The 14687-nt window shown below is 55.5% G+C and overlaps 4 protein-coding genes across 4 annotated transcripts in view; 3 read left to right on the top strand and 1 right to left on the bottom strand.

Annotated features, from left to right (window-relative positions):
- Window positions 1-137: 137 nt before the first annotated feature.
- On the top strand, window positions 138-8347 carry PTSG_04795 (uncharacterized protein). The gene is made up of 22 exons (XM_004994054.1): window positions 138-437; window positions 659-782; window positions 899-980; window positions 1092-1194; window positions 1407-1533; window positions 1739-1812; window positions 1964-2077; window positions 2373-2691; window positions 2932-3003; window positions 3174-3281; window positions 3527-3626; window positions 3860-3955; window positions 4109-4185; window positions 4381-4483; window positions 4680-4776; window positions 5029-5266; window positions 5519-5734; window positions 5902-6042; window positions 6347-6472; window positions 6658-6724; window positions 6913-7218; window positions 7575-8347. Exons 2-22 carry the CDS (start codon window positions 678-680, stop codon window positions 7694-7696), a joined length of 2793 nt encoding a protein of 930 aa, XP_004994111.1. The 5' UTR covers window positions 138-437; window positions 659-677; the 3' UTR covers window positions 7697-8347.
- A 76-nt stretch (window positions 8348-8423) lies between these two features.
- On the top strand, window positions 8424-8836 carry PTSG_12214 (uncharacterized protein; the record flags this gene model as incomplete). The annotated part of the gene is made up of 2 exons (XM_004994055.1): window positions 8424-8464; window positions 8683-8836. The coding sequence occupies 2 exons, from the start codon at window positions 8424-8426 to the stop codon at window positions 8834-8836; spliced, it is 195 nt and encodes a 64-aa protein (XP_004994112.1).
- Window positions 8837-9126: 290 nt separating this feature from the next.
- Window positions 9127-11865, bottom strand: PTSG_04796 (uncharacterized protein). The gene is made up of 4 exons (XM_004994056.1): window positions 11307-11865; window positions 10659-10843; window positions 9832-10447; window positions 9127-9590 (listed from the first exon to the last, which is right to left on the bottom strand). Exons 1-4 carry the CDS (start codon window positions 11749-11751, stop codon window positions 9301-9303), a joined length of 1536 nt encoding a protein of 511 aa, XP_004994113.1. The 5' UTR covers window positions 11752-11865; the 3' UTR covers window positions 9127-9300.
- Window positions 11866-12027: 162 nt separating this feature from the next.
- The window catches only part of PTSG_04797 (uncharacterized protein), a gene marked incomplete at both ends in the record, with an annotated part of 3102 nt that continues 442 nt past the window's right edge, over window positions 12028-14687 (top strand). The window contains 8 exons of the mRNA XM_004994057.1: window positions 12028-12246; window positions 12453-12519; window positions 12650-12701; window positions 12812-12965; window positions 13145-13227; window positions 13458-13542; window positions 13980-14048; window positions 14178-14225. Of these exons, the coding sequence (XP_004994114.1) occupies window positions 12028-12246; window positions 12453-12519; window positions 12650-12701; window positions 12812-12965; window positions 13145-13227; window positions 13458-13542; window positions 13980-14048; window positions 14178-14225 (777 nt within the window). The remainder of the gene's footprint in view (window positions 12247-12452; window positions 12520-12649; window positions 12702-12811; window positions 12966-13144; window positions 13228-13457; window positions 13543-13979; window positions 14049-14177; window positions 14226-14687) is intronic.

Below are 14687 nucleotides of genomic sequence, written 5' to 3' on the forward strand. Positions count from 1 at the left end.
CAGTGTATCTTCGCTGGCTTTTGTGCTGGGCACGTGGCTGCTTGTGAAGGAAGGGCACTTGGTCAATTTTGACTTTGGTGGCAAAGGCAAAGTTGCCTTGATCGTTGCATCGGAAAAAAAAATCAAATCAGCAAACACACGACACCACAACGAACCGGCCGTTTGTTGTTTGTTGTTGTTCGCTGTTCGTGTGTTGTTGTTGTGTGCGCGAGTTGTGGCAGCACGCACAACGAACCAAACCACACCAACGAGCCACGACGATCCCCAACCAAGCACAACGCGCATAGCAATCACGGTTGTGTGTGGTGCTGGTTTGCCGACTGGCCGACTGACTGCTGTGTGACTGGACGTCTTTTGGGTGTTGTTGATCGTGGACAGCCCTCGCTTTGCGGTTTCTTTGCCTTTGGCGTTTCTCGCTCGTTCGTTGACCCAAGCAGGTACGTATGAATGTGCGTGTGTGTGTGCGCTGTTTCTGTGTTGCTGTTACTTGTCTTGTTCCCCGACACCACACACCGCCTCTATCCGCAACGAGCAGCACCTGCCTGTCGACGCACAAAAGACCGAAGGCAGTGACGCTCATCATTCCTCTTCCCTCCACACACACACGCACTTGAACACACACACACACACGCACTTGAACACACATGTTGCACAACAGCTCGCAAGCAAAGCCAGCCATGTCAAGTGGTGGCGATGGAAGGCGGCGCAGGCGCCGCATGCCAAAGCCCAAGGAAACATCGTTCCTGGAACACATGCACACAGACCATGGCGCGCTGGCCCAGGTAAGCCCGATGGACGTGGTGGCGTTGGCAGTGCAGATGTTCGCACGAACTGCGATGATGTCCTTGGTGATGACGATGATGGTGACGGTGCACATGGTCTGCTGTTCTCGATACAGGAGCGTGTGATCCGGGACCTGCGTGCTGCTGTGCGCTCTGTTGAGACAGAGAGACCATACACACCGGCAGATCGGTCGCGAGGTTCGTGATCCCATTCTGGCGGATGCCCAATGGGCTGTGTGTGTGTGTGTGTGTTTTCGCGCGTTGTTGGTTCCCGCTTGTTCTGCACTCACCACCATCTTGCGCGCGTAGGGTTGTTTGGTGCAAGTCGCGTTGGCGAAGGCCAGCACAGTCGCATTGGCTCTGCCAGCTCAGTCCAGGGTGCTATGGACCTGAGGCCGCCCTCAGCTTTCGCGTGCGTATGTGTGTGTGCGCGCGTATGTGTGAGAGCGCGTGAGATAGACAGACAGACACATCACGCGCGCGCGTGTGTGTGCATGAGTGAGGAGCCTGGCCAGTATTTACGTCGCGCCTGGCCTTGGTTTGCGCTATTGGTTCGTGCATCGTTCACCCCCCCCCCCACACACACACATGACGTCTTTCCCGCGCTTGCCGTTTGGCATACAGAATTGGCCGAAAGCAGTTCCTTGCCAACCTGCCTGAGACAGAGGACCTTGAGCGGCCCATGACTGGCGTGCGCCCGTCCACCCGCCGCAACCCGCCATCTGTTGCACGAACAAGCGCTGCCAACGAGGTGTGCAAACACCGCATGTGCATGTGTGTGTATGTGTGTGTGTGTGAAGCTGTCATTGGCGGCAGTTGGGTAGCGGCTTGCTGGTGTTCGTTGCCACTTGGGTTCCACATGAGCTCACGCGTGCACACATCTGTGCTGCTACTACTGCTGCTACCGCTGCTACTGCTGCTACCGCTGCGACTGCTGCGACCGTGTGATTGTTAAGGAGCCACGGCGGCGGTGCATGTCAACGTCGTCGTCCCTCTCCTCGGCCGGGCGAACCCGCTCCTCATCACGCAGGTCACCGCCCATGCCCCCTGCGTGCGCTTTGCCTTGTCTGTGTGTCTGTGAGTGTCTGTGTGTCTGCGAGTGATAGGTGGACGCTGCTGCGCATACTTCGCCACCTCTCACACACGGTCGCGTGAACACGCATGATGTCTGTTGTGTGCAGACGGCTTCCCTCCGGGTCTGACGAGCACGGCGATGCGAACGACCCCGACATCCCCGCGGCAAAACAGAGCTCCCAACGTCGCATGATGCCCCGCCCCCCGCCGCGGCGGCCCCCGTACGTGCACACCGCTGGTGGAGCCGTGGGTCTGGGCATGCTTGTTTGTCTGCTTGTATATTTTTGCGTGCGTGCGAGCGTGCGTGTGTGTGTGTGTGTGCGTGCGTGCGTGTGTGTGTGTGTGTGTGTGTGTGTGTGTTCAGTCATAGCATATCGCATCCGCTTGATTTTGCTTTCCCTGTCCTCTCTGTCATCATCCAAAACAGCTCACGAACATGCACACACACACGCACACGCCCACACTCCACCGCCACCACGATTTGTACGATCACCACTGCGCGTTCGGGCGTGGCAGCGCGGCGATGGACACGACGGCCGAGGAGCACACGTCTGCATCCACACCAACATCCGCCCTCTCCCGCTCAGCATCGTCCAGCATGAAGGTCATCAACCACACCACCACCACACCAGCAGGAGCGAATGCGCCGCCACCACCATCATCGTCGTCGTCAGCGTCAGCGTCGTCACAGCAGCGCACGCGGCCGCGCCCACCAACTAGGGAAGGCACGGCTGCTGGGCGGCGGGCAACGAGTGCAGACACGCAACCGCGGCTGGCGTCGGCCGTTGTTGTCGACAACTCCCGCTGGCAGGAGCTCGAACCCCTCCTCACAAAGGTCTGCAGCCACACGGTGTTGGGCGTTTGGGGGGGGGGGTGGTGGTGGAGCAAGCGTGGTATTGGTTTGGCTGTGCCCTGTGTGTTGTGTTGTGTTGTGTTGTGTTGTGTTGTGTTGTGTTGTGTTGTGTTGTGTGTGTATGTGTGTGAGAGAGAGTGTGTGTGTGGAAAGCTTTGGTTGCTTCGACGGTGCGTCGTGTCCCTGCTCATGGGCGTATGTGGTGGGCGGTGCGATCATCAGTTGAGCGTGGAGGAGCCCATCGACTCGCTCCTCGACCTCGTCGCAACAATCAGCAAACTCCTCAACAATAAGGTCAGCAATGTGTGTACGTGTCTGCTAACTTGCGTGCGGATATGTTGACGGCTTCACCCTTCCCGTCTTTGCGCCCTGATGCAACATGTCACCATCACATGTGCATGTGTATGTGTATGTGTATGTGTATGTGTATGTGTATGTGTATGTGTATGTGTGTGTGTGTGCAGCCGCTGTACAACGGGCAGCGTAACAGCGAGCTGCTGCGCTCGCTGTACCGGTTGACGGATCTCTCCGATCCTCGGCTCCTTGCCCGCGTCGGCCGTCTTATCCTCATGGTGACGATGATGATGATGATGATGATGATGATGATGTGACAATGTGGTGGTGGTGGTGGTGGTGCAAGTTTTGGTCAAGAAAGAGCATGGGCATGACCTGCTTGCGCATGTTTGTGTTCATGTGTGCACCACGTGTGTCGACTGTGTCACGGCAGCATTGGTTCTTCCTCACGCCATGCGTTCCCCATCCGCATCCCGCGTCTTCGTCCCACTCACTTTGTTATCTTCTGCCGTTGCTTGTGCAGATTACGCGCAAGGGAACTGTGAAGAACGTATGCAAGATGCTGTTCAAGCTCAGTCGCAACGAGGCCAACGACGCTTTGTTGCAGCAGGAGAAAATCCCAGGTGGGCTGGACAGTGTGGTGTCATGAATACGTGACAAACATGTGTCATGTGTGTGTGCGTGTGTTTGTTTGTTTTTGTGTGTGTTCGAGCTCTGTTTAGTGTGTGGACGTGCGTGTGCCATGCGGGTACACTGCTGCAGGCGATTGCCAACCCTGTGCTTCTTTCATTGCAGCATCGCGGTGACCGCGTGTGCCTCACTCTCGTCACATTGCTTGCTTGCATGTGTGCTGTAGATGTGCTGGTTGGGGTGCTCGAGGTGTGCAATCGCCAGGAGCATGTGGAGGGTCTTGTCTACTGCTGCGGCGCAATCAAAAACCTCTCGAGTAGCGGTCAGTGTGCACACACCACGCCACCCTCTTGTGTGTTGTCTGAGGTGGGCACGGGGAGGCAGGGCGGAGCGCTTGTACTGTGGCTGCATGCGCGCGCACAACAGTGAGTACTCAACGATCCTTGTCTGCTACACATGTGTTTTGCGTTGACAGCTGATGCGCAGGCGTATTTTGTTGAGCGCGGCGTTCTTCCCGTCATGAACAGGCACCTCCTCGACATTATTCAAAACGTATGCGGACGACTGTGTGTGTGTGCGTGTGCGTGCGTGCGTGTGTGTGTGTGTGTGTGTGCGTGCGTGTGATTCTACATGTACTCTGGTGAAAACAACCCTCGTACCTCATCCCCTGGCGCTATCGTACTCATTCCCAACTGTCTTCAACCACCTCGCTCCTCCCCGATACACACACTGCGGTGACTGCACCAGCTCCCGCCGGCTGGAACGCAGATGAGCTCGTACACGGGCCATCTCCTCGTGCAGATGACGGCTGCGCTCCGCAACCTCGCCGTCAACACCGCGCACCTCCCAGGTGGCACCCCGCTCCAGCGCTCGTGTTTGCTTGTTTGTCTCTGTCTGTCTGTGTGTTTGTCTGTTTGTTTGCCTGTTTGTTTGTTGGTGTCGAATTGCGTGTTTGTCGCCATGTCATTCTGTCAAACTCAACCGCGCCCCCTCCTCCTCTTTCCTAAACAACTTGAACACGTGGTGTGCGTACACCACTTCGCCAGCGTTCGAGGAGTCTGGGCTGGTCCAGAGCCTGTGCGCGCTGCTGGAGCTGTTTCCTTCCGATAAGGACCTCGTTCTCAACATTATGCGCATCTTCAGGTAAGCCGCGAACGTACACCCAAACACATGCGCTTGCAGAGAGAGGGTTGGGTCCGGGGGGAAGGAATTGCTGATGTTGCTGCTCCTGATGAAACTTGCCACTTTCACTTGCAACACCATATGCACACGCACACGCGCACACATGCACACGCGCACACATGAGCGTATTCCCGCACCTTCTTTCCTGCTAAACACTCACCCCCTTCCTCCTCCTCCTCCTCCTCCCCCGCTTGTCCTCCCACAAACAAACAGCAAAGTGACGATGACGCAGCAAGGGCGCGGGGCGATAGCGCAGGTGGCAAATGCAGTAGCGAGCATTGCCAAGCTTGCCGAGCGCCACGGCGGCCGCAAGGCCCTGTGTGTGCGCATCTACTTTGTGCTGGGCAACTTGACGGCTGAGGACGCGGAGTTGCGCTCGGAGTTGTTTGAGGCAACGCGGCGCGGGCACACACTGCTCGACACGCTCTCTCGCCGCGGCAAAGAACTTGTGGTGCGCGACTGCGATGTGATCGTGGGGTGGTGGCATTTGAATGGCGGCGTGGTGACGGCTGATTGCGCTTGCCTGCTTGCCTTTTTCGTGGCGTGTTGCTGTCGTGCTGTTGGTGTGTCGTGTTGTCGTGGCGTGTTGGTGTCGTGTTGGCGTCGTGTTGCTCGCGTGCGCCGCGGCGAAGGCTGCTGCTGTCCCATCCCTGCAACGCTTTGCTTCTGTGCTCACACTGTGTGCATGTGCGTTTCGATGCAGGCGGTATTGGGGGCGGAATCCAGGAGGAACAATGCAATGGACAACGGAAGCGATGGTGATGATGAGGACGATGATGCAGCACAACAGCAGAACGGCGGTGGTGGTCACGACGATGATGATGACGACGATGATGAAGAGGGCAAACCGCCAGCGCCGCCAAATTCAAACACCGCAAACAGCAAGAAGACGTCGGATCTCGAAGACCTCGTCATCAAGGTGTGTGTGTGTGTGTGTGCGTGTGTGTGTGTGCGCGTGCGTGCGTGTATTGTGTATGTTGTTGTGTGATCGACTGCCTCGTAGTCGGGGGTATCAGCTCATGCAAATACACACTCATCCCAACACCGCACTACCTTATCACCGCCCGCGTTCCCACCCACTACCAGCTGGTGCGGGTGATTGCGAATCTGTGCATCTCGCCCGAGTTTGGTGCGCATCTTGCAGGCGACGGGCGGCTGTCGCTGCTGCTGGACGTGTGCCGTACGGACGCCGTCACGGCAGGGCACCACGACCTCCTCATGAACATTGTACGAGCCGTCCTGCCTGTGATGTGTGTGCTTGTGCGGTGCTTCTGGTAGTGGTGCTGAAGCTTGCCCGTGGTGATTGCAGCCGTGGCCCCCGCACAGATGCGGTCACGCCTTTGTGTGATTTATTTGTTTTCCGTATACATGTACGGCTGTGCGTTTGCATCACTCACTCTCCCCCTCTTTCACTCCACACCACCCCCTCAAGTACTCACTTGCACAACACACACACACACACACACACACGCTCTCTCTCTCTCTCTCACTTGCTCACTCACTTTCACTCGCGCATGCACGCGGGCGTTAGGTTGGTTGTGTGAACAACTTGAGCTTCTACCATTTGGACGACAACTTTGTGCTTGTGCATCGACTTGACTTTGCGCAGACCCTGGCGCCGTGTCTCCTCAGCCAGAACATGGACCTTGTTGTCGAGGTGCGTTGTCGTGTGTGTGTGCGTGTGTGTGTGTGTGTGCGTGCGTGCGTGCGTGTGTGTGTGTGTGCGTTGTCGTGTGTGTGTGTGTGTGTGTGTGTGTGTGTGACGAGTCGTTCTAGCTCGCTCCATGTCTGCTGTATGTGCTTGCAGGCATCTGACGCTCATTGTCACATGGCATGGTTCAGGTTGCGCGCGTGTTTGGCAATTTCTCCCAAGCCAAGGAAATCCGACAACTCCTCGTCGACAACAGAGGTTCGTACTCTTGCCGCCGCTGCTGCTGTGCCTTTGTGGTGCACAAGATCTTCAATTTTAACACGATGTCACTGTCTCACTGTCCCTTTTCCCTCTACCACACACACACACACACACACACACACACACACACACACACACACACACACACACACACACGCACACACACACGTGCACCTGTGCTGCAGTTGACGAGCTGCTGGTTGTGCTGCTGGAGCACACGAACCGGGACGTGGTGTACTCTGTGTGCGGCATCCTCATGAATCTGCTCGGCGACCAGGACTGCCGCCACGTCATGCAGAAGAACGACTACAGCGGCATTGACAGCCTCATTGATGTTGTAGCCGGCACTGCGGGCCAGGACTGGCAGCTTGCTGGGCTGGCGTGCAAGACGCTGTGGAACTATGCGGAGCGGCTTGGGCAGGCGGACGGGCGGGAGCTGATGGCACGCGAGCAGATGGAGGACCTGGTCGACGTCCTCGCAAACCTCATCGGTGAGGATGACGATGATGATGGTGGTGATGGTGGTGATGATGATTGTGTTGTTGTTGCTGCTGCGGTGTACGGTTGTGTTGTGTAGTGTAGTGTAGTGTTGTGTTGTGTTGTGTTGTGTTGTGTTGTGTTGTGTTGTGTTGTGTTGTGTTGTGTTGTGTTGTGTGGTGCACTCGTCTCTGCCTAGCTGCTTTGTCTCCCTCATCCTCAACACAATATCGTGTGTACTCACTCTCGTTCACCCCCCCCCCCCAACAACAACAACAACAACAACAACAACAACAACAACAACAACAACAACAACAACAACAACAACAACAACAACAACAACACACGCGTGTCCATTTGTCCTGCGCAGCTGACGATGCTGTTCCCAAGGACGAAGCGAGTCGAGAGGCATATGAACACGAGTTTGCTGGTGTTGCTCGCCATCTGCACCGCCACGTCTCAGACTGCCTTAACCCCATGGAGCCCCTCTAGCTCATTATGCATGGGCAAACAACGCGTGTGCATTGTGTTGAATCGTCCCTTACCACGATGTTTTCGATGCTGTGTGTCGTGTTTTTTTTTTTGTTTGATCCTGATGGTGGCCGCTGTGCCCATTGCAGGTGGTAGCTCTCTTGTTGATCGTTGTGCTGAACTTGTCCTTCTCCTGTTTGTGCTAGATATGATCCTGCGGCGGTTGAGTTTGATGTGTATGATAGCTTTGAGGTTCCGGCTCCCACAACTCGTTCCTGTCGTGTACTTGTGCTGTGCTGTGCTGAGCCATATGCCCTGGATGCTTGTTGTTGTTGTGCGCTCAGGCATGGCTTGTGCATTTATGTACATGTGTGTGTGTATGTGCATGTGTGCGTGTGTGCGTGTGTGCGCGCGTGTAGCTCCTGTCTGGTTCGTGTGTGCACTATGATATGAGCTCCCATCACACCAACACAGCCCCTATTTCATTCCACTTCCCTTTTGTGCTTTGATCCGCTTCTCGCCATATTATTTCGACATACGCTGACTCTTCCCCCTGCCATTGCTTCTGCTGTTGGTGTTGGTTTTGGTGTTGTGTGGTGTTTTGTTGTTCTCCATCTGCGCGGTTGTGCGACCGCGGTCATAAACACATGTACAGCAGCGACCGGCTGGGGGAAGAGAGGTGCATGTCGTTGTTGGCGTGAGTTGTGTGTGGCAGCCTTACATTGTCGAAAATCAACACAACATTTCCATGAATGTTCGTCAATCGTGTGGAAGGACTTGCTCGGCTCGGTGAGCGCAACAGACAACAGCAACAACAACAACACACACACACACACACACACACACACACACACACACACACACACACACACACACACACACAGACACACACACAGACATACACACACACACATTCTCTCTCTCTTCCCCCCACACACACTCACACATACACACACACTCTCTCTCTCATTCACTCTGAACGTAACCTTGCGCGTTTTGCAACACAGAGCTGGGATGGACAAGGTTGACGCGTGCGACTCGGAGCCGTTGCGGCTGTGCCTGGAGAAGAACAACGGCGACCGTTCAAAGTGCCAGAAGGAGTGGGAGGCCTTCAAGCGGGCGTGCGCCGCCAAAGGAATGGGACCCATCAAGAAACAATGACACGCATGAGATGCAGGCGTGTGCTTAGGACAGTATTGGCGGTTTGTGCACGTAGAGCGTTCGCTGCAATGTACATTTGCGTAGCTTCCCTGCATGTGCCTCTTCTCTCTGTGTGTGTGTGTGTGTGTGTGTGTGTGAGTGTGTGTGCCTCTGCCCGTCTCGGTCTTTCTCTCTCTCTCTCTCTCGTTTTATGTTTGTACATCTCCTTCGCGGACGCGCCCACACCAGCTTAGTGTCTCCCTTTTTCCCTCACCGCTCTCCCTTTTGCCCTTTGCTGCTATCAACTTTTCTCTCAAGTGTACCAAGTTTACCCTAGATCTCTTTGACATGCGTCTTTGACGGCCCAACGCCGACCAAGTATACCTACATCAACACATGCACACACGCACACGCACGCGCGCACGCACGCACGCACACACACACATGCACGCACACACACGCACACACACACACACACAAACACATCAGCGCATGTGCTGGGCAAACTCTGGGTCGTCGTGGAGCCCAAACTCCTTGAGCAAGAACGGCGCGTTGACGTTGAAGTTGTTGTTGAGCAGCAAGCGCATGAGCACGCGGTTGTGCAACGCAAACAGCTGCCGCAGCTCCGCCACCACGTCCTCTGGTATTGGGCCTGCAGACTTCTTCATGCGTGACACGCCCTTGTCAAACCACTTTTCGTTTGTCGGCTGGAAGGGCACCCCCATAAAGTCGGTCACACGCTGTACCGCCGTCCGCGCATCGTGCCGCAGCTCTCCTGGGGGTGGGGGCGTGGTGTTGTGTGTGTGTGTGTGTGTGTGTGTGCGTGCGTGTGTGTGTGTGTGTGTTGTGAGCATGTGTGTATGTGTGTATGTGTGCATGTGTGTGCGTGTGTGCGTGTGTGTGTGTGCGTGTGTTGTCAGCAAAGGGCACGGAAGGGCAAAGTACTTGCAACTGACACACAAGCGCGCACACACACACATATGCACACACACACACACACACACATATGCACACACCTGCGGTCATGATGAGCAGCTGCTCTGGCCAAAAGCCGGCGCAGAGGAAGTTGAAAATCTGGTCAGCGTACAGGCCACGCATGGTGAGCCCCTCATATTGGACACGCAGGTTGAGCGGCACTTCGTCGTTGCTGGCAAATTGTGTGTAATGCAGGAACCACGGGTGGTCGTCGTGGGCGTTGTGCTTCTCCACACACGTCTGCAACTCGCGGTACACGCTGCGCGGGTCCCGGCAGAGGTGGAGGTCGTTCATCGTCGGCGGCTTGCGGCCTGCGCTGATGTCCTCATCTTGCATGGTGAGCCCGATGGTGGAGTTGTAGCACGCGTGCAGCATGGCCAGCTCCTCCCGCGTCTGCGCCACAAACAGCTCGCGGCTGGTGTCGCGCTGCTTCATCGTCTGGAAGAATGCGCTCCACGTGCGTGACGTCGGGTTGCGCAACATCACCACAAACCGCATCTGCCGCGGCGAGGGCAGCGATTCCCACATGTTGAAGGGCACGCGGTAGTCTGTCAGGTACCGGGGCGTGATCTCAAACGGAACCATGTCCCGCTCAGCGTTTCCCTGGCAGTGGAACTTCTTCAGGTCACACTCAATTGACAGGCCTCGCTTGTTCCACTGCACGCATGCACGTGTAAATGTGTGTGTGTGTGCGTGTGTGTGTGCGTGCGTGCGTGTGTGCATGTGCATGTGTGCGTTGTTGGTGATGTACATGATCGTGAGGCGTTGTCGATGAGCTGACATGCACACGATGACACCCAATCATACACACACACGCACATGCACACACACGCACATGCACACGCACACACGCACACACAGGGCGCACCTTGCTCTGGTACCAGTTCATGCTCTTGAGCATCCAGCGGCGGCCGGCCCCAAATGGATCGCGGGCAAATTGCTCGTGCGTGTGATCGCCGCGGAACGCGTGCACCTCCTTCACCCCCGACATGAGGAACCCTTCCACGTACCCCAAGTACACGGCCAGGCTCGACGTGCCGCACTTCTGGCACCCTGTAATCGCAAACCAATAGAAAATGTCGGGCAGCTGCATCAGCAATAGGGAGCGAAGAGGCGCCGCGACAGAAGGACGAAGGGGGAAGCGCACAGGTGCACGGACACACACACACACACACATACATACATACAAACATACATACATACATACATACATACATACATACATACATACATACATACATACATACATACATACATACATACATACATACATACATACATACATACATACATACATACATACATACATACACACAGACACACAGACACACAGACACACACATACATACATACACACACGCACACAGACACAGACACAGACACACACATACACAGACACACACATACGCGCCTCTCGCAAGCTTTCAATCATGCATACCTTCCCCAACCAACCAAGCACACGTGCACGGACAGACGCACAAGTTCACACACAAAGTTCACACTCACACAAACGCACCAATGCCAATGAGCCGCGGGTACAGCCCGTCCTTCTTGAGGTCGTGGTGTGGCCAATACCGCTTGGGGCGTACGGGGGAGACCGGGTACTTGTCCTCGTTGTCGTTGAGAATGTCGTCGTTGTTCAGCGTCCAATCCTCCACATCTGTGGCATCTCTGCGGTCCCTATGTTCAGCGTCCTGTGCAGGATCGCTGCGCTGTGCACTTGGTCCACCCCTTCCCCTTGTACGTCGCTCTTCCGCTGCACCCCAAAGCTCTTCCTGATCCACCTTTCCTCTTTGTTCCCAGCCTTGCCGATCTAATCTCTTGCTCACCCTCTCACCACCACCACCACCACCACCATCATCATCATTAAATGTGTGTGCTTGCTGTTGCTGGTCCTCCTCTGCGGCAAGCAGTGTCCTTTGCACGCCTGCAGCAGCAGCGCTTCCAGCTTTGTGTACCATGTCTCCGTCCACGATCCCCACCTCTCCTCCTCCTCCTCCGCCTCCTCTCCACACCACGCCAAGCGCCACCAAGCAGCAGCAGCAGCACACAACCGCCGCCGCTGAACGCACAGCAGCCGCACCTCTCCTCATCTTGTCGCTACCGTTTATGCTGTCGCCGTTTGACATCTTGCTTGGGCCATCTTGCTTTGCTTCTTGTTTCCATTGACACACACACACACCTTCAACAACACAGACAGGCAGACGCAGGCAGACAATCGACGCACAGACGCGACAATGGCTGAGAAGAAAGGGGAGCAGTTGATGCAGGAGGCGGAGAAGAAGGCCAACGGCGGGTCTGGCTTCTTCTCATCCCTCTTCTCGGACCCGATGCGGCGGGCGGAGGAGGCTGCTGAGCTGTACAAGGAGGCGGCCATCCAGTTCAAGATTGGCAAGGCATACGCCCGCAGCGGCGAGGCGTACATGAAGGCCGCAGACCAATTCACAAAATGCCAGGTGCTGTGCCTCTGCAGTTGCGTGAGAGCATGTGCGTGTTGGGGCAGGGGGCAGGGGGCTCCGGACGCTTGGCTGTTGTTCCTACTTTGTTGCTGCTTCCGTGTAGGGTTGTGGCTGTTGATTTTGCCTGCTTTTTGACGACTCTCATCCTTGATGGTGATTACGATGCATCTGTATCGGTGTTTGCGCTGCGTTTCGTGGACCAGCTGCCACACGAGGCTGCCAGCGTGTACATTGATGCAGCAACGAGCCTGAAGAAGGAGTCACTTGAAGGTATGACAAGGCATGGACAAAGCCGCGTGCATGCGTCAGAACATTAGACGGATATGTCTGTGTGTGTGTGTGTGTGTGTGTGTGATCGCAGGCCTCATGACTCACCCTCGCCTGGTTTTGCATGGAGCAGAGTCCCTCAAGTGCTCCATCCTTGCTGCAGAGACCTACCTCAACATGGGCAGGTGTGTGTATGTATGTTTGCGCGAGTGCTTGCATGAGGTTGTACTACCGCTTCGATTGCATGGGATACGCGGCGGAACCTCATCATGCTGTGTGTGGGGTCGTGGCGCAGGTTTTCCATGGCTGCGAAGCAGTACAAGAACGTGGCGGAGGCGTATGAGTCGCAGACCAGCGATCTGGACAGCGCCATGGAGTACTTCCAGCACGCCGTTGAAGCGTACGAAAACGACGACGCGCAGACCTCTGCCGACAAGCTCAAGCTCAAGGTGCGCGCATGTGTGTGTATGTGTGTGTGTGTGTGGAGTGTGTGTGTGTGTGTGCAGTGTGCGTGCGTGTATGTGTGTGTGTGGAGTGTGTGTGTAGTGTGTAGTGTGTCTGTGTGCTGTTCGGTTCAATTGTTGAGTGCATGTTCTCACTCGTGTTCGCCCTTCCATCCTCTCCCCAGCTGGCTGAGATTTATGCACGCAAGGACCGCTTCGCGGACGCGTACACCGCATTTGAGGAGGTGGCATCACGCATGATCGACAAGTGAGGCGCAGTCCACCCCACTCTCATGGCGCTCATGCATGCTCGCGTTTGCCTTGTTTCACACACCATGCAAACCAACGCCCTTGTTGGGTATGTGTTTGTTGATGCTCGTGCATTCATGCCGCCACCAACACCCATCCACACTGCCACCCTAACCAATCCTCACCACTGCCTTCATGACCTGCACCACCACCCATCACCATCATCATCACGACTACTACGGCCACCAGCAAACTGCTGCGTTTTGGCTCGAAGGAGTTTTATCTCAAGGCCGGAATCTGTCGCCTCTGCGCCGGTGACGCAATCGCTGCACGCGTGAGTCACCGTGTGTGTGTTGTGGTGTGTGTGTGTGTGGGGGGGGTTGTGTGTGTGTGTATGTGGGTTGTGTTTGTGTGTGTGCGTATGTGTGTATGTGTGTGGGTGTGTATTTGTGTTTGCGTGTGTGCGTATGTGTGCTTGTGTGGGTGTGTGGGTGTTTGTGTGGGTGGGTGTGTGGGTGTTTGTGTATGTGTGCTTGTGTGGGTGTGTGTGTGTTTGTGTGTGTGTTTGTGTGGGTGGGTGGGTGGGTGTTTGTGTATGTGTGGTTGTGTTTGTGTGTGTGTATGTGTGTTTGTGTGGGTGTGTGAGCTTGTGTCTGTCAGCGTTAGTGTGCCTGTGTGCATTTGTGCCGTCAACAAGATGCGCACGTGTTGCCCTGTTGCTCACCCGACGACAACATCAACCGCCCCCCGTTCTCCCGCGGTGCACTGCAGCGCGCTGCTGAAGGATACATCACCGCATTCCCGCAATTCCAGGACACGCGCGAAGAAAAACTCCTCTTTGTACGTGCCATGCACACGTGTGCACATGCATGATCTGTGTGTGGCGTGGTGTCGTGCTGCTGCAAGCGAGTGGCTACCGTGGACGAGGTGTGCACGTAATGCCCACATGTTCGCACACACACGCAACAGGGACTGCTGGATGCCGTGGATGAGAATGACGTCGAGAAGTTCACAGAGGTATGGCGCCGGTGGTAGTGGTGGTGCTGCTGCTGCTGCTGAATGTGGATGATCGAGACTGCACACACGCATACGCGCGCGCGCGCACACACACACACACACACACACACAATAACAACACACACACACACACACACACACACACACACACACACACACACACACACACACACACACTCTTGGGGCCAGTTTAACTTTCTGTTCTTTGTTCTTTTGAGACAATGTTGTTTCTTCAGAGTAACCGCTACTGAAACGAGAAGGGTAGGATGTATACGGACTAATGAAGACCAAAGTCTATAAGATATAGTGAGACCACTCCGTATCTGCTGTGTTGCATCTGAAGACAAATGAGGAGTCCGATGAGTGGATCTGGGATCGCTTAGATATAGCACATGAGATGATCTGAGGTATGCTTCATCCGATTCTATGGTTAGCGTATTGTGTTTGATGTCGTGAGTGAAG

This window comes from Salpingoeca rosetta (assembly GCF_000188695.1).
Source record: "Salpingoeca rosetta unplaced genomic scaffold supercont1.11, whole genome shotgun sequence".
NCBI classification, from domain to species: Eukaryota; class Choanoflagellata; order Craspedida; family Salpingoecidae; genus Salpingoeca; species Salpingoeca rosetta.

Bases quoted from the DNA above. Each gene is read 5' to 3' on its own strand.
- PTSG_04795 (XM_004994054.1), top strand. From the start codon at position 678: ATGTCAAGTGGTGGCGATGGAAGGCGGCGCAGGCGCCGCATGCCAAAG. The intron at 981-1,091 runs GTTCGTGATCCC...TTGCGCGCGTAG, and splicing joins ACCGGCAGATCGGTCGCGAG to GGTTGTTTGGTGCAAGTCGC. The intron at 4,186-4,380 runs GTATGCGGACGA...TGACTGCACCAG, and splicing joins TCCTCGACATTATTCAAAAC to CTCCCGCCGGCTGGAACGCA.
- PTSG_04796 (XM_004994056.1), bottom strand. From the start codon at position 11,751: ATGGTACACAAAGCTGGAAGCGCTGCTGCTGCAGGCGTGCAAAGGACA. The intron at 10,844-11,306 runs GTGCGTTTGTGT...TTGCGATTACAG, and splicing joins CCCGCGGCTCATTGGCATTG to GGTGCCAGAAGTGCGGCACG. The intron at 9,591-9,831 runs GTGTGTGCATAT...CCCCACCCCCAG, and splicing joins GCTGCTCATCATGACCGCAG to GAGAGCTGCGGCACGATGCG.